The 18203-nt window shown below is 46.6% G+C and overlaps 1 protein-coding gene across 3 annotated transcripts; it reads right to left on the bottom strand.

Annotated features, from left to right (window-relative positions):
• Positions 1-130: 130 nt before the first annotated feature.
• On the bottom strand, positions 131-17495 carry RPS6KB2 (ribosomal protein S6 kinase B2). Of its 3 annotated transcripts, none has more exons than XM_081838361.1 (15): positions 17344-17495; positions 16936-16970; positions 14998-15121; positions 12836-12904; positions 12599-12746; positions 12410-12467; positions 8446-8546; positions 7991-8081; positions 7759-7849; positions 7145-7252; positions 5897-5959; positions 4414-4491; positions 1494-1601; positions 1242-1354; positions 131-981 (listed from the first exon to the last, which is right to left on the bottom strand). In XM_081838361.1, exons 1-15 carry the CDS (start codon positions 17416-17418, stop codon positions 816-818), a joined length of 1428 nt encoding a protein of 475 aa, XP_081694487.1. In that variant the 5' UTR covers positions 17419-17495; the 3' UTR covers positions 131-815. The 3 variants fall into 3 exon arrangements, with proteins under 3 accessions (XP_081694487.1, XP_081694486.1, XP_081694488.1); XM_081838360.1 differs by having other exon boundaries at positions 12632-12746; positions 17344-17433; XM_081838362.1 differs by lacking the exons at positions 14998-15121; positions 16936-16970; positions 17344-17495 and adding an exon at positions 14204-14309.
• Positions 17496-18203: the final 708 nt, after the last annotated feature.

Raw genomic sequence — 18203 nt, 5'->3', positions numbered from 1 at the left:
TACCATAACTGTACTATTAGTATGGCAAAGGCCAAGCTTCATGGGCATCGTGGCAGCAGTCCACAGAAACAAGCTGTTAAATCCTTGCCATTTACCAGCCCATCGTCTGGGCGGCAACTAGACCGCTAGGATTCACTCACAGTCAAGGGTACAGAAAGAGGCACTGCTAGATAGGTAGTAGCCCGGGGGAAAGACTGACCTGGCCACGGCCACTTAGGGAGCAGCATCAGTTTTTGGCACTTGGTGCACACTGGGGAAAGTAGACGGGTGCAGATGTTTCTCGCGAGAGGGTGCAACTCCACCCAGTAGGAGTCGCTCAATCCTTTCCACCTGGTCAAAGTTGCGCCCCTTGCTTTACAAGTCCTAAAGCTTTAATTGCCACGGGTTTGGCAGCAGCGAGGAGAGCCAGACTGCATGTCCTAACAGCAAAGTCCTCCCTACCCCCAGTTCACACTCACGCAAAATGCACCACCAGTAAGATGGCAGCGTACTCAGCCCCGAGGCAGGCGCCTTCTGACCGATCCTTTGTGTGTCTCAACTTCCCTCCGTTCCCACCACGTTTCACTATATATTTCAAAAGAAAGCACCTCACGTAGGGATCGTTCCCTATGACGGAAAAGCACCAACACCACACCACCCTTTGCAGCTGGGAGGAAAGGTGGCCCCTTGCAGCAGGGGAGAAAAGGTGCTCCCCAAACAGGGCTTGACGTTGCTGTGGCACAGCTCTCTCCACCTCTGAGCCCCCGTCCACCTGGGCAACCAGAGCGCTCCGCCCTGCCAAGGCGGACGGTCCAAGGATCTCACTGCTGCCTCCGCTACCGGGCCCGCCCCCGGCCCTTCTTCTTCTTGGTGCCCGATGGGGTTTTGATGGGCAGCGGAGCGGAGACTTCTGGCACCGGCATGAGCGAGGGCGGCGACAGCTCCATCTGTTCCGTGCTTGTGCTTGGCTTGAAGGCTTCAAAGGGTGAGAACTTCAATGGGCTGCAAAACATGGGCTGGAGTTAAGCCAGTTCCTGACTTCACCACTTACATGCCTCCCAGTCCTCTCCTGCCCCCCATTCCACATAGAGCCACAGGTATCGTAGCGACCAAGGTCCAGACAGCGCAGCCGTTCCCCTGGGGAAGGGATGCCGGAGACAACATTTATTGTCGTAAGCGAGGCCCTGAGCTCACCCTGCTTTTGCCCTAGTCCCACGAGGAATGCACTCTAGAATCTAGGCCACCTCGTGGCTCTCCCTTACCTGACAGGGGTGCGGGGGCTGCTGTTGAGACGGCGGGGAGATCGCAGCTTGGGCTGGAAGGAAAAGCCTTCCTTGATGCTCTCCAACACTGATGGGGCTACGTAGGTGAATCCCTGCAGAAGGAAACAGCTGGTCAACGCGGCTACGATCTGGGCCACTACTGGAACCTCAGGATTTGGTTTAACTCAGAAGCAGCAGCAACCCTGCAGCCCCTTTGCTAGGGAAAGGCAAACACTGCTGCATGTCCCTTACCAAGAAGGCCTGGTTGGCGCTCTCGCTGAGGAAGCCATCATCAGGACTATCCACGGGGGTCTGTCGGGTGAAGCGGGTGTCAAACTGGCTGACATCGTCTTCGGATTGCTGCGGATGGGAAAGGGAGGAAGAGGTGATCAGTATATAATGGTACCTTGGTTCTCAAACGGCTTAGTTGTTGAACAAATTGGCTGCCGAACGCTGCAAACCCGGAAGTGTGTGTTCCGGTTTGCAAACATTTTTCGGAAGCCGAACGTCCGACACGGCTTCTGATTGAGTGCGGGAAGCTCCTGCAGCCAATCGGAAGCCGGGCCTTGGTTTTCAAATGGTTTTGGGAGTCCAACGGACTCCCAGAAGGGATTAAGTTTGTGAACCATGGTACCACTGTAGAGAGAGCAAGAGAACTAGTAGGAGTTCCAGGGAGACACCACACCGCCCTCCTCTGGGCTGATTAGGCAGGGCAAATTGGTACAGGAAGAATGGAATGCAGAGGTACTATAGCCCACCTACAACAGCTCAGGGGACCATCTTGAAGTCAAGATCACTCAACATGGATTAATTATCCATTTAGCCATCCTGTTTTGTTTTTTTTAAAAAATAATATTTATTAAAAGTTTTCAATTATAACAATATAAAAAAACAAAACATCCAAATTTAAAATCTTATTTTCTGTAACATCTTTCCAGGACTTCCCCTCCCCTCCCCCTCTTATATTCCAATTCTTACAAATAAATTCAGCAATTTATTATCCCAAATTTCAACCTTATTATCATTAACCCAATTTAAAAATATTTTCCCATCTCCTAAGATCGACCTATTCCCTTCCACGCGTTCCCCCCTTTAATATACATAGTAGATCAAAATATAATAAAATAAAATATGATTTTACACCCTTTGGATTCCAAATTTCCCTCCCCCTTTTCCTGGTTGCGTTCCCCATATTAATCAACATCTGATGTCTTCCTGGAGCTCCCACACTTATTTAAACCATAGTCCTTTACCAGTCTTCTTTAATTTTAAATGTCCAATCTTGGAAGGAGTCTATCTCAAAAAGGCCCATTTTTTCCATCCAGATTTTTATATACTTGGGAGTAAAAACTCCAATTTTATTTCTTAAACCTTTCAAATCTGGATGTCCCAAATGTTCCCACTTCCAACTTTGTCCAATTCTTATTATTCTTGTTGTTCTTGTTAATCTCTCTCCTCTTTCTTTTCCTGTTTTCCTGCACAAATGTTCTAATTCCAAAAGCTTCTAAATTCCACTGCAGAGGCTCTGTTATTCAGGAACGAAACATGATGCCAAGTCCCTTCCATTCTTCAATAGATAAGTCTATTGTCTCCTTTAGTGTGGAAACCTCTGTAGCCAAAATAGTGTTCCATTTCTGCAGTTTCCCAGGAGATAAAAAGTTCTGTCAAATTCGATGCCAACAACTTGTAATATCCCTCGGCTCCTCTAGGTGGATTGTAATAACTCAGTTCCCTTCCAGATCACGTCCACCAGTCAAAGTAACTTAATATTCCTTGTTTTAAACATTTTGTATCCAATTTGTAACAAATATAACCGGCAAAGTCCTCGTAACAAAGTTCTCATTTTTGTTCTTCTGCTTTGACAGCTCTTTGACAGCTGTCAAAACCTCTCCTTGTCTTCTCCCGGCGCTCTAACTAAAGCGCTCCCAGGTTCCGGGGGGGGGGGGTTGCTTTTTGATTAAATTCCACTTTTCTCCTCCAGCTCAGTCTTATAATTTTCCATCGCGAAATTTCATAACTTTATCAAAATAGGGTTGCGCTCAATCTTAGATGTTAAGTCCTTTACTTTAGCTGCTCTACAACGGGGGGGGGGGGGGCTGACTTCCTTTTTACGCCTCCCCCGCTCGTTCCGAATTCTTTAAAAATTTCTCGCCTTTTTTTAATCCAAGTTCCGATTACTCACGGGTTATGCTTTTAAGTCCAAATTTCCAATAGAAGAAGTCAGCGCTCTCCGTCGAATGGCATGCGGCTTCGCTCGGCAGGGGAAGCGGAGGACTCAAAGCACCACCCCCCCTGTCACCCGTTCCGCAGCCTTTAAAAAGGCTCCTTCGCGGGTCGGGGGGGGGGCTCAAAAGGTGCCAGCCGAGTCACCATGTCCATGGGTTTCAGCGCCCATGGTTTTTAAGGGTCCCCACGTCGCCGGCGCGGCAGGACCCAGCCCCTGCCGAGCAGGCTCCCTCTGGAGCTCGGAGGGAGTCCGCCATTCGGCGATGGCGCCGACCCGGAAGTCCTATCCATTTAGCCATCCTGTTTTTCTTACACTGCATCTTTGATCTCTGCCATCAATTCCATGCATGGTTATGAGGAAACAGAGTTGTCACCCATTTTATCAACTACCTACGCAAACTAAGGGCTGCTATTTTGACCAGGTAACAAAGAACATGTGGTAGTTCTGGTAAACCTTTTCCCAAACCCGGCATCCTCCAGATATTTTGGCTCCAATTCCCATTGTTGCTGACCCTTGGGCCATGCTGGCTAGGGCTTACAGTCCAAAGCATGTGGTGGTCCTCAGGTTTGGGGAGTCTGTTCCACAGGAGCCACACAGGTAACCAACCAAGGTTAGCCACAACTATACTGGAATTGCCCAAGGGGTGAAGCTAAGAAGGACAGAGTGAAATGATCTGATAATGGCTCTTTGGATAAATCTGGCACTAGGATCTGGGGAAAACAACACAGCACCTTAGCAGAGCTCCCGTGCAGAGGGAGGGAGACATAGAGCACATGGGTTTAACAGGAACCGTGGCTTTTAGCCAGCCAAAGGAAAGGGTGTGTGGCGCAGAATGCAATTACTGTTTCAGTTTCATAAGCTACAATGCAGGATTAAAGTGTTGAGAACCAAGAAGGCCATGGGCTGAAATATGGGCTAGGCAAGAAGAAAGGAGTGGGGTCCTACCAGTGATGGCCGGAAGGGTGGGTCAACTCTCCTAGCCAGCAAGTCATCCCAGTTAATGTGTCGGAAAAATGGGTGTCTCTGAAAGGCAAGGCAGGGAAGTTATTGCTACCCAGAACTATCTGAAGTTCCTGAAACAAAGCAGCCCTCAAAATCCTAAAATTTGAGGCTGCTCTCATAATGCCTGCAAGACGGCAGACACATCTACAACCAGGTGGAAAAATTGCACTCCATAGATTTATAGTTATGGTGTCAGGAAAACTCCCCCCACCCCCGCTTCCTTGTCTATCAAGCACAAAAGCCAGAGAAGCAGGATGGCTACAGTGCTCATAGACACCACAGTGGCTACTCATCACTCGAACACCAAACAAAAAGCTGACTTCCTCTTGTAAAATTCCCATTTGTGGTCATTTCAACTTGGCAACAAATGTAGGCCTTTTCAAGTACAGAATTGGGGCCCAATCTGCATGTTTCAGAAAAGGAATTAGAGGTACAGCCTTCTAAAGATGGTGCCACTTCAGAATGTGAATACTGGATCAGGGATTGGAGTGTTTCCTGCAAGAACAAAATTTTCCTATCTATAAAAGTTAGCATGTCAAGGAGAAGATTCTTGGTGCCGCAGTCCATGGGGGGCTGTACTGCATGCTTTTTTCCTGAATGTAGAGCTCAGTCCTGATTGACTTCAAATTAAATGGGTGACTTGAACAGCAGAACACCATATACAGCTATGGGTGAAAATCAGTGGTCACAAAATTATTGAGAAATGGTGGTGAAAAGGCTAAGCACAGACCACGAAAGTCACATTGTGTGTGCCAGATTTCCCTCCCCTTAACATGGTACTGCTTACACAAATGGTATAGAACGTAACATTGGTTTTCCCAACAAGCTTTCTCCAACAATCTTCTCAGCTATTAAAATTGGCATACAGGTGAATCACCAGGTATCAGTAGTGCAGAATTTTATGAGCTGAGAAGAAGAAAAACCCTTGGGAGAGGATAAAGGGAGAAGAGGGCAGGAGCCTGGGAAGGACTTCAGGTTGCTTCTATCTGGCCTATCCTAGCCAAAGAACTCAGGACAGATGCACTTAAGAAATGAAAGTACCTCATTGAAATCCTATACCATGAAAAGCTGACTTCTGCAACCTAGATGGTTCCATTTAAGCACATTTGCAGAAATATACTCTGCTTTAAATCATTATTGGAAGAGGCAAAGAGCTATGCAAGCTGCTGAAGATTTGGAAATGCTGCCCAGAGCACAGACCCCTCCCTGCTCCACTCCAGAAATTTCACCAGGCAGTGCTTACATATTTTTAAAGGAAAGAATCTTGCCTTTTATAGATTCTTATAAGTATAGATTCTCAGGATTCTGAGTTCTTTGCTCAATTCCTGCCACAGTAGGCCTGGAAATGGGCTACACTTTTGTTTGAGTTCACTAACACCATCTCCATCCAGAGCACAGCCTGCCACTGTCCCCTCGTCCAATTTACCTGTACATCTGCAGCATCGCCTGGCCCGCCCCCGATCCTCTGACTGGCATGCCTTTTGAGGAACTGGGAAAAGAGAGAGAATGCATGAAAGAAATATTGCTCAGGTAAGCTCAAAGGGCAGAAGCAGACTCTTGAAGCAGATGGGACTCACAAGCATAGCACTTCCACAGTAACCTCCGTTTTATTCTACTCAGGAGTCTAGAACGCAGGATGAGGTTTGAGTCCACTATTATCAGAACGCTTTTCACATGAGCAGGAGTCTACACATCAACTATGGCAGCCTTCCCCCATCTGGCACCTCCAGATCTTATGGACTAGAGTTTCCATAACAGCAAACAACTGGCCATGCTGCCATGTCATCACCACCATCCATGGAGGCACAAGCTTCCACCTGCTTCCCTCCCCAACACTAGCCAATACCAGGCACACGGCCTGCCCCTCCTCACTGCTTCTCGGGGCAATGGAGCACTCGGTGTGAGAGGTGCTGCTGCCCTCCACCCACTACATCCCCATCCATTTCAGCTTGTATGCTCTGCAGCATCAGCTTCTGCACCAAGTACTTCCTGAAGCTGAGAGACAGCTGGCCTCTCCACCATGACCGGTGATTACAGGAAGGGAAGAGGTGGTCACACAGCAGCCACAGGCAAGAGAAAGGAATGGCAAGCCCCCTCCTCCCGCTTCACCATTTCCAAGCTTAGGAGGAAGATGATCACCTGCATGGTGGTAAGCAAACTATGCACACACATGCACACTCACACACACAAACTTCCCAGTTCTAGCAGCTCTGGGAAGAAGGAAATGGTAGGTCATGTACTGAAAGGTACTGGGCAGTTCTGGTTGATGTCAGCATTGCAGGGGGTTGGACTGGGTAACCCTCAGGATTCCTTCCAACTATACAGATCTACGATTCTGCTCTGGAGAGCCCTTCTGAGCTTGGAACCAAGAAGGGGACAATCACTGGGCTGGTGCTGAACCTCAGGGGTTCCTACCTCCAAAGCTGAGTGTCACATTGAAAATAGAGACACTCTCCCCTCCCCATCTCTCTCAACAACCACAAGTGGTTTGGCTGCCAAAGTATGCTGGCCCTGCCTACCCTTACATACCCATACCCATAAGTAATGCATTTATTAAAGCATATAAGCAGCATTTGCAAGATGCCCAGGGGAGGAAGATGTGATAGCAACCTAAGCAACAAGACAGTCAAAATGCAATCTGCAGGACCCAATTGAATGACAGGTGGGCTGGTACCTTCTTGATCAGGTCACGGGCATCGGGGGTCAAGTAGGGTGGAAGCGCCAACTTCCCTTTCAGGATCTTGTCCATGGTCTTTTTGCGGTTTTCGGCTGTAAATGGCGGCTGCAAGGCAGGGACACAGAGGGTTCAGCAGAGGAGGAAGAATCTGCTTGGCAGCTCAAGCAAGTGCAGGTGGCCAGGGTGGGGAGAAGGGAAACAGAGAGGGAAAGGCTAAGGGTGCAGCATGGAAACCAACAGCAAAACATCGGTGCAAACCCTTTGAGAATAGAAGTTGGAGACAATGAAGTTGTGCTAGGCCCCGGGACAGAGACACGAAGACACACAGACAAGGAAGCAGCAGCAGTCCCCCCCCCCCTTCAAATGCCTTACTAGACAGTACTAGTAGTGAGATGTTGCCATTTCCCCCCCAGAACCTGTTCAGTTGGTTGCTTAGTATCTAAGACCACTGCCAGCTGAGCCAGATACAAGGCTATCTGCAACCCGACCCATCATTAACCACCGATCCACAATTCCTCCCTCCCTTAGTCACGTGTGGCATCCCTTCTGTCGACACCCTGTGCCCTGTTGCTTCCAACCCCGCCTTCAAACACAGCATGAGCGAGACTTGCCGATCCAGTGAGCATGTCATACATCAGAGCACCGAGGCTCCACCAATCCACTGCTCGGTTGTGGCCGCTGCGCAGCAATATCTCTGGGGCCCTGGAAGGCAAGTGGGGGGTGGGGGCCGAGGGAGAAATAATATTTTGATGGTAGTCACCCACATATATTTCCCACCCAAACTGAACCGGAAGAAAGCATGTGCTGATTTCTCAAAAATGCCCAGGAGTCCAAGTCACCTACATGTATTCTATGGTGCCACAAAAGGTGTGGGTGACAGCGCCGTCGTGGATGGACTCCTTACAGAGGCCAAAGTCCGTCAGCTTAATGTGCCCTGCAGAAGAGGAAACCAGGAAAGTGAGTTCCGGTTACTGTCTTGGCAGTAACTTCGAGATTAGGTTATTTTAATGTGCTGCGTGTGGGGAGGCCCTTGAGGATAACTTGGAAACTTCAACTGGTCCAAAATGCATTTGCTGGAAACCACAGAAGGGAAGAGTTCTTTTGTTCTTGAAACTTGTGGTGGTTGGGACTCTGATAGAGAACAGGGATGGGGCTCTGTATTCAAAGGGTGAGGAGTGGATAATAAATTAGCATTATGAGTAATAAATAAACTGAGGAAAATGAGCATACTGAAACCAAGGTAACCCCCCCCCCATCCACACACACTCCTTTTGCACACTGGGAATGCTGCTGCCTACCCTGGCTGTTTAACATGATGTTCTCAGGCTTGAGATCCCGGTAGATTATGCCATTAGAGTGCAGGTGACCAAGGGCCAGAGTGATCTCACTCAGATAGAAACTGGAAGAAGAGGGGAAAGTACTCAGTCAGCAGCAGGAACACAAGCCACTCAAACAGTTCAGAATGGGCTTGCCATATCAATATTTGAGAAATCATGGGTCCCAACAACAGGCAGTGCAAACTGCTAACAGAAAGCCTGGTGTCAATCAAAAGGGGAGGGCAATCCACAAAATTCAGTCCATCTGTGGGACTAAAGGACCCAATTGCCAAGAAAGCAGCTGGATGGGAAGTTGCATCTTCCGGTACAGCCAGGAATACCTGTTTGGTGCAGGTAAGTCAAGGTTCCTTTTGGCTTGGGGAAGTGGAAAGAATGTGATGATTTCTGGAATTTTAATGAGCAGGGGCAAGGCACCCAAAATTTACTCTTCATTAAAGACATACAAGTTCCCAAGAATCCTTTCTGAATGTCATTGAGTCGTTTGCTCCAACGTGCCTCAAGAGCATGGTTGAGCAATCCAGTATTTTATGCTGGTGTTTATTGCATTACCTCATGCCCACCCACTTCCAGCAACAGTTAAAGCTCTGGAAGCCCGACAGAAGAATCATCAGGGTTGAGAACAGCTACATGCATTTATAGGGCACTCCTTCCTGTCAGGCCAGAGGGAGGAGCAGCAACATGCCGCTGCACACAAATACAATGACCCTCTTTCATTGGACAACAATGGGGAGAGCTGCCTTATTTGAGAATGCTTGATCTGCTCCTCTTCCCTGGTTGGCAAGCGCTTTTGAATTTCTGTCGCATCTGCATTTATCCCACTGTGCATTTATCTCACCGTGTGCACTATGGATTTTTAAAACAGCAAGCTTGAGCTTGTTTGGAGGTTCTAGCAGGGGAGCGCAGCTATCGTATACCCTTGACCGAAGAACGGTACACTCCTTCTATCTGGGATGGTCGTCCTCTTCCACCGAGCGCGCAGCTTCGGGAGGGACGCACATGGAGCGGTGAGGGAGGAAGGGGACACCCGCCTAGCCAGCCAGATCAGCCGAATCAACCCTGGCGATCAATGGGGTGACAGATGTCGCAGCCAGATCGCCCTCTAGCTGTCTTTGCAGCGAGTGCCTAGAATGTTATTTTTGTTTCAGACATTACAAATTGTGGACAAACTAGACTGTTTCAAGAAGTGGCAGAAAGATATATCTAAATTTGTCTGGCAGGGCAAAAAGCCCAGAATAAAATTTAAGATACTTACTGATGCAAAAGAAAGAGGGGGGTTTGCCCTGCCGGACTTAAGACTGTACTATGAATCGGCAGCTTTCTGCTGGTTGAAAGACTGGCTACTTCTTGAGAATGCAGACATTCTGGATTTGGAAGGATTTGACAACAGGTTTGGCTGGCATGCATATATATGGTATGACAAGGTTAAAGTTCACAAGGGTTTCAAAAACCATATTGTTAGGAAAGCACTATACAATGTTTGGATTCGATATAAGGATTTGTTGGAAAATAAAACTCCTAGGTGGTTATCACCTATGGAGGCTAAGGAGGTGAAGAAACTTAATACAGAATCCAAATGGCCAAAATATTTTGAAATTTTAGAACAAGAAAGTGGTGAATTTAAATTACAGAGTTTTGAGAAAATAAAGCCTAAGGTACGAGATTGGCTCCATTATTATCAAATAATGGAGACCTTTAAACAAGACAGGAAAATTGGCTTCCAGGTGGAGAAATCGAAATTAGAAACAGAATTGTTAGAACCCAATACTAAGAATCTATCAAGAATGTATAATCTGTTGCTGAGGTGGAATACAATAGATGAGACAGTTAAGTCAGCTATGATTAAATGGGCACAAGACCTAGGTCATGAAATCATGTTTGCTGACTGGGAACAGTTATGGACCACCGGTATTAAATTTATGGCATGTAATGCCTTAAGAGAAAACATTATGAAAATGATTTATAGGTGGTACATGACCCCAGTCAAGCTTGCGAAGATTTATCATCTGCCCAACAATAAATGTTGGAAATGTAATGAGACTGAAGGTACCTTCTTTCACCTTTGGTGGACCTGCCCAAAGATTAAAGCCTTTTGGGAAATGATTTATAATGAAATTAAGAAGGTACTTAAATGTACATTTCACAAGAAACCAGAGGCATTTCTCCTGGGCATGGTCGGTCAATTGGTGCCAAGGAAGGACAAGACTTTTTTTATGTACGCCACTACAGCAGCAAGGATTCTTCTAGCAAAGTATTGGAAGACACAAGAACTACCCACACTGGAAGAATGGCAGACGAAAGTGATTGATTTTATGGGACTGGCAGAAATGACTGGCAGAATCCGTGACCAAGAGAAGGAGACGGTGGAGGAAGACTGGAAGAAGTTTAAAGTATATCTTAAGGACTGTTAAATGTCAAGGGGAAGGAAGATGCAGAATTGCAGCTGAAACTGTTTGATGATTTAAGGTGAAATTGAGAAAGATAATAAGTTTTAATTTAATTGGCAAAAAGGGTTGTTGAAAAAATGTAAAACAAGGATGCAAAAAGGGTGAGGTATGGGGAAGTCCGAGAAAGGAGGGTTATGAAAATGAGGTTAAGAAATGATATTTTTTGTGTTTGTTTGTTTCTGTTGATGTATCTATGTTGTTGTTGTTTTGTTTTAAAATTGGAAAATTAATAAAAATTATTATAAAAAACAAAACAAAAAACAGCAAGCTTGTTTTATGTTACAGTGCACGCAGGAGATAAACCAATGCCGTGGCTGCAGGAGGAGTCATTTCAAGTGAATTTTTGCAGTTGTACCATGCACAATTTTCCATGGGGTCATCTTATTATGCAGATGTATGTTCAATGGCCCGCAATGATGTGAGCAAGACCATTCACAAGGGGTGTTAGCTCAAAATCAGCCCTGGCTAGCTGACAATTTTGTGTTGCCTGATGCGCTGGACTCTTCTCAGAGGGCTGCCAGCCCTTGAATACAGTAGCTGCTCAAGGGTTAAATCCCCAAAGAAACAGCTCTGAGACTGAAGCTGTAATTTTTAATAGGTACTCAAGTCAGATTAGGTGTGCTCTAAAAAATCCACATAGTAATACAAGTCACTGTGGATGTTCAACTGACAGTGGTGCTTAAAAAGACCAATACAATCTATTTCAGAATAAATTGTTACAGGTGAAGGCAACAAAAATTCATATGAGGGAAAGGACACTGATTAAAGCAGTACTGCTAAACACACAACAGTAAACTATGCTCAGCAGACTGGGATTTATTTCCAAGTAAACACACAGGGGATTGAGTCAGCAATGGAACAAAGGCAAGGCAGGCTGCACCCTATGATGTTTGTCCTGAGAAGATAAACAACAAAATCTCTCTTTTTTTCATGTATCAAGTAAAACCAGATGGTCCAACCTACTACTCATATGGCAGATTAGTTTAGTAATGTCATCCAGATAGTTCAAAAAAGAGAGCCACATTAGAAGACAAGGTTTTTGTTTTGCTTTAAAGAAACCACACCAGGGTCATTTTCCTATATTTATCCTGCATTGTTCTGTGAGCACAAAGCTACTGAATTGTCACTGTTAAGGATCTGGGCCAATTTACCATCCCATGTTCAAACAATAGATTAGGTTAGGATTTTCAAACAGTCTTGGCTTTGTTTTGTTTTGAAAGGCATATCCATAAAACCCATTCATTCAAACCCTACCTACAGAACTGCTGCAAGTGATACAGAGCAGAGATGGGCCACCTAGGCCCCTCCAGGTGTTGTTGGGCTACAACGCCCACAATCCCTGACCATGTGGGTGGCCACGGATTTCCTACCCCTAACGTAAGAGATTATATGGCCAGTGTACGAAGCAGGAGAGAGATCCTGCAGCTAACTCCAGTCCTCCCGACTACCCCCATTCAGCCTAGAGTGGTGCTTGCACTGACCAGGCTGTGTCCTCCAGGAAGATGCCTTCTCGCTCCAGCTGCATGAAAAGCTCCCCACCTAGAAAACACAGGAGGAAGAGAAACCATCAGCCCACACCCCCAAATCCAGCTGGAGTTGAAGGGGTTGGCTCCCAGGGAGTTGCACCAAGCCACTGTGACACTGACGGAGGCTGATCTTTGTTTCCATACCACTGAGACATTCCAGGATGAGGTAGAGTTTACCACCAGTTTGGAAGGCATAGATGAGGTCCACAATGAAGGGGTGCTTGATGGCCTCCAAGATATTTCTCTCTGCCCTTGTGTGGGCTGTGTCCTTGGCATTACAGGCAATCTTGGCCTGCAGGAGACACCAAGAGAGAATGAAGGTCCCTGCTACGGGATGAAACGGCACACATACCCTCTACTGCAAAGAGACAGGCAGCTTACCTTCTTTAGGACTTTCATGGCAAATATTTTCCCAGCATTTGTGCCCTGCACCTTCCGTACCTGGAATACCTACAGTGGGCACAGAAGCAGTAAGCAAGATGAGCGGCCCATGGCAGACTGAAGAGAGGAGCCTCATGAGGTCCCACCCATTTTCTAGCTTTGCCAGGTATCATTGGCTCTCAGACTCCCCCGTCCAGTCTCTGCAACCTTCATCTCCTGTGTGCTCAACATTTTATAAGAGAATGGCACAGGGAACAAGCAAGACTCATTGCACAGCATGCTGGCAAAAATCCAGAATGGATCAGGTATATCACAGCCCTCAGTACATAGCCCTGGGTACTCTGCACACTCCTGCTTCAGAGTAAGCATCTAACAATGCCACTGCCAATGACTCACAGCATTGCGCCTTCTTCCCCAGGGGCTGCTGCAGAACTCAAGGGGCAAAGGGCAGAGCAGCTTTTCCCAACCTGGTGCCCTCCAGATATGTTTCGCACGATAATTTTGCATCATTGCAGACTACTGGCCATATTGATTGAGGATGCAGGGCGTTGTAGGCCAAACATCTCGAGAGCACCAGGCTGGAGAAGGCTGGGCTAGAGGGAGGGCGATCCTGTCAAGGACTCAATAAACCACATATCTGGAAACTAAACAAGAGAGGCCCCAATCCTGTCAACTACACAACTGGAAGCCCACCTTGCAGCATGAGGGTTGCTTCAACATGATGCAACTCCATGATGCAACGATGCGTGTGTACATTTCTGTGAACTGTGCAACCATGCAGGAAGTCCTTTGGGGAAGGGATGAGAGAAGCACCTGTTTTTTGTCGTACATCTCCTTGAGATGACTGCGTCAAAGGCCCTTAATAAAGTACAGTCGTACCTTGTTTGTCGAATGGAATCCATTCCGGAAGTCCGTTCAACTTCCAAAAACGTTTGACAACCAAGGCGCAGCTTCCGATTGGTTGCAGGAGCTTCCTGCACTCAACTGGAAGCCACGGAAGCTGCACTGGATATTCAGGTTCCAAAGAACGTTCGCAAACTGGAACACTCACTTCCAGGTTTGCGGCATTTGGGAGCCAAAACATTCAACTAGCAAGGCATTTGGGATCCAAGGTATGACTGTAATGATGGTGATAATGAATAATAATGGGAGATAGATAGATAGATAGATAGACAGCCTGCATGTCTGATTCAGCTCCCATCTGACTGCCCAGGGTCAGTCCCCAGTCATAGTCAGATACCACACAGTCGATGAAACTATAGGATAAGGAGAAGTGGGCATGTTATGGTTTCCCAGTCTATTTGCGTTAGCAGATTCAAGGAAAACAAAAGAAAGTCTTAATCAACATGGCATGGTCTTAAAAATAACCTGTATTTTAATTGGTCAACTTTGGCATAAGTCAAACGCTCCCTGCCTCCTACATGTCTCTCTTCCTGTTTCATCCATCTCACTTCCTCCATAAGCCTGAAATTACCTAAGAACCAGATAAACACGAAAAATGATGATCACAAATAAAACTGAGCAGAGTACACAACAAAAAATTAGGAGTCAAATTGCAGGAAAGTACTTACCTTGGGTAAATATAAATTTTAAAGAGGTGTTTAAAGATCACTACTGCCTCCACCTCACAAATTACCTAAGGGAGAGCAACCTAGAGGATAGCTCAGCAAATGGTCATTTGCTGGTGATGGAAGGACAAGCAGGGGCTTTATGGAAAATTGTAAAGATTGGCTTCTACTTCCAGTGAGAGGCCACCTGCCAGGTATCCTAGTCTCCAGTTGTTTAGGGTTTAAAAGTCAGCATGGAAACTTTGAATTTGGTTGGTAGCCAATTGGGAGCCAGTGCAGATATTTAAACAGTGGTAGAAAGCTTTACATCCTACTAAGCAGCCTGGCAGCTCTTATATAATATTTGTGAATCTTAGGTTGCTTTTACTCTCACTTTCACACTTATTTTTAATATTTGTTTTGAGTTGACTTTTTTTTGAAAAAGAACAACTAATTAATAGCAACAAAACAGATTGGCTTTTTTTTTGTTTTTGTTGCTATTAATTAGTTGTTGTTCTTTTTCAACAACAGGGGGCAGGGATATGTACATTCCGAAGTGTAACTACCCTACTTTCCCCACCCTCCCAATGCACACCACCCCAAAGCACTGCTCACCTTGCCATAACCACCCTTGCCCAAAACACGTAGCAATTCGAAGCAGTGGGGCCCAATGCGCTCCGGGCCATTGTTGACAATACTCTCAGAGATTTCAATTTCCTCATAATGATCTGGCACCAATCTGTGGAAGGGAAAGAAGGACAAGGGAAATAAAGGAACAGCAGAGAAAGTCCTTCAAAGTGAAGTCTGACAGTTAAATATATAAAAAGAGTGAAGAGAACCACTGAAACCACAAATTGTCATATGTGTTCTATAAAGGTATAGGCAGGGACTCCAAGATAAGTTAACTTAAGAAAGTTCACAGAAAGCTAATTTCCCATTTCCTCCTTCCCCCTGCAAAGCCTCACTGGATTAACACAGGGCCTCCCTGAACCATGCTTAATGGAGCATTATTGTAGAGAGGCAGGACCAGGAAATTTACCTTCTGTGAAGTTCCTTAAATTACGTTACCTTAGAACACAAGGAAAGAGTGTTTAGAAATGAAAGAAAACCATTACTCCTCTGGCAATCTGATAGTCTAGATCAGGGGCAGGCCAACTGGATCCTTACCTCCTCCACCCACTGCAGGCCAACTCTGACAGGTGAAGAGACTGTGCATTCAAAGAGCTATAAATGCTGATCAGGGGTTACAACAAGCCTCTTTGAAGACAGTTTTCCTCTGCTAAATGGCAGAAGAAAAATGTCTTTTTGCAGATGTGGTTTGAATCCAAATCATGCTTGCAAACAGGAAACTTTAATGAGGCTAGCTCTCGGCACCAAACAGCTGGTGAGGAACTCTCTAGCCCAGTGATCCCAGTGAGACTTACTTGCAGAGAGCGCCATTTGCCAAAGGACAACCCGAAGGGCACTTTTGGCTCCTGATTTGCTCCTTTGCAGCTGTAGTCATGGTTTGGGGTAAATGGCCTCAAAAGCAAAATCAGGACCCTTGCTGAAGTCTAACTAGAGAATTGACTTTCCTGACAGGTGGGAGAGGAACAGCTTTTTCACACTGTGTGAGAACACATTAGTCACATTCTGACTAATCTATACAGCAACTGCTGCTTGCTCACTGGAACAGAACAAAAGTTGAAAACTAAGGCAAACAGAGTAGATAAGGGTTCTCTGATAGCAAAAGGTACTGAAAGGTATGGATACACTGGTCCACACTTTCCTGAAGTCTTGTTACTGTAGCTACAGGCACAAGACTAAGTTCACATACTCAAGATCTCATAAAATTCCTAGATTGTCAGCACTGAACCCACTGCCAAAGAAATATAAGCTATCTCTGATGGCTAAATGGAAGCTCTGTATCCTGTTAAATGTCAGACACTGCTACCATCACCTCCATGCCCTGCTTTGTGAATGCCCTGAAGCATCTGATCTAGCTGGCTGTTTTTTGGAAAAAATATATGCTCAGCTACACAGGCCTTAGTCTCCAATTCAGCAAGGCAATTATATTACCTCCAACATATTCCCTATGAGAGTGGTAAACAGTGGATTGCATTGGCAGTGGAAATCGAGTGGTGGTAGTTTTAAGAAATTTTGCACGTAGCATCCTGGTTAGCTTTGCTTCTCCCATCCTATCCCTTTGTTGCCACCCTTCCATCAAAAGGCTGACTGTAAGCTCCTTAGGGCAGGGCCTGTAATTTGACTTACACATTCCTTTGAAGTGCCGTCATGTAACAATGACAGCACCATATAACAAAATGACAACATGCCTTTGGGCTTAGGGGAGCCTCTAAGTACTAGATGCCAAGACCATATGACTAGCTGGGACTACAGATGGGCCCCCAGTGACTCACCACGGCAATTCTTGCCAGTCTGCCTATATCTCAGACAAGAAACCTAGTCCAGACAAGCCTGAGAGGCAAGAGGGACAGGGTAAGCTGGTTGTGGTCAAAGAAGCACAGCAAAATCCTCCCAGGGATGCAATGCAGGACTTTGTATTATACTCACTCAGAGCCTGTGTGGCGAAGATCTGGGTCCACCTCCTGAAAAGAGGTGGGGAGAGATGGAGAGACAAAGCAGAGGTCAATCAGTACCAGGGAAAATGGAGTGTCCCAGCCAGTGTGGGAGACGTATTAGGCACTAAGGCTGCAAATATGCTCCACTGAAGCTCAGAGGGGCTGCCTTCTCAGTAGACATGCACAGGACCGCACTGATGGGCTGCAATCCTATACCAACATGCCTTGAAGGAACCCCCCTTGAGCTCCGTGGGGTTTACTTCCGAGTAAGGATCTATACTATTGCGCTCTTACTTACTGTCTTAACTTGCTTCTTCCCTCCCTCCTTTCCACTCCCCAGCCTGCCTCCCTTGCTAGGCCCACCCCCTTTTCCCTTCTATCAGTCTCTAACCCGCCTCACCAAGGCCCCCAGTTCAGGCTCCTCCCCGTCGCTCCCCTCCTCCGTTTCCAGGTCGATGTCGAAGACGCCGGCCATAGCAGGGGATCCCCGATTACCCCCGCGGCCTTCCAGGCCCCGCCTCCCTGAGTGTCGTCATCTCCCCAGCGACGCGGGTGTTATCGTCGTCATGGGACCGAGGCTTCCGCCCTTTCTGCGGGAGCGTATCATAGAGAGGCGGGAGAAGAGTGGCCGCACTCGCACCTCACTCCCGGTTTCCTGTTTTAAGGGTGCGGGGGAAGTGGTCGTCTCCATTTTACACTGTGAATAGAGAGGGAGAAGTACAACACCTTCCTGCACGCGCACCCCTTTCTACACAAACACAGCCGTTTGTGGTGTGTTGGCAGAAGGGGCTTAACTCTTCCGTTTGTTGCTCCAATTGTAGCACTATAGTCTGTTTTAACCCCACCAAGCATCTCGGGTTGCATAGGCAACGCGGGAAGCAGCGTTATACTGAGAAGTCCAACTAGCTCAGTATTCTGCACACCGACTGGCAGCGCCTCTCCATGGTTTTGGGGTTTTTTTAAAATATATACCGCGCTATACCTGGGGGTCTCAGGGCAGTTCACAGAATAAAATCAAAATATAAAACCACAAAATACATAATAAAAATAAAAACAGACCACCCCTGGGGTGTGTCCCAGCCCTACTGGAGATATTGGAGGTTGAGCTTGAGACCTGGAGGCAAAACAGATGCCCTGCCACTGATAATACAAATAAATTATTATTTATACCCCACCCATCTGGCTTGGTTTTAAAGCCACCCCAGACGTCTTACCTGCTGGGGGAAACCTCAACATGATAGTGAATTAACATTTTTCTCT

This window comes from Podarcis erhardii (genome assembly GCF_964252035.2).
Source record: "Podarcis erhardii genome assembly, chromosome: 1".
In the NCBI taxonomy this organism is placed as follows: Eukaryota; Metazoa; Chordata; class Lepidosauria; order Squamata; family Lacertidae; genus Podarcis; species Podarcis erhardii.
The sequence above is the reverse complement of the archived record's forward strand: the minus strand, read 5'-3'. Positions and strand labels throughout refer to the sequence as shown.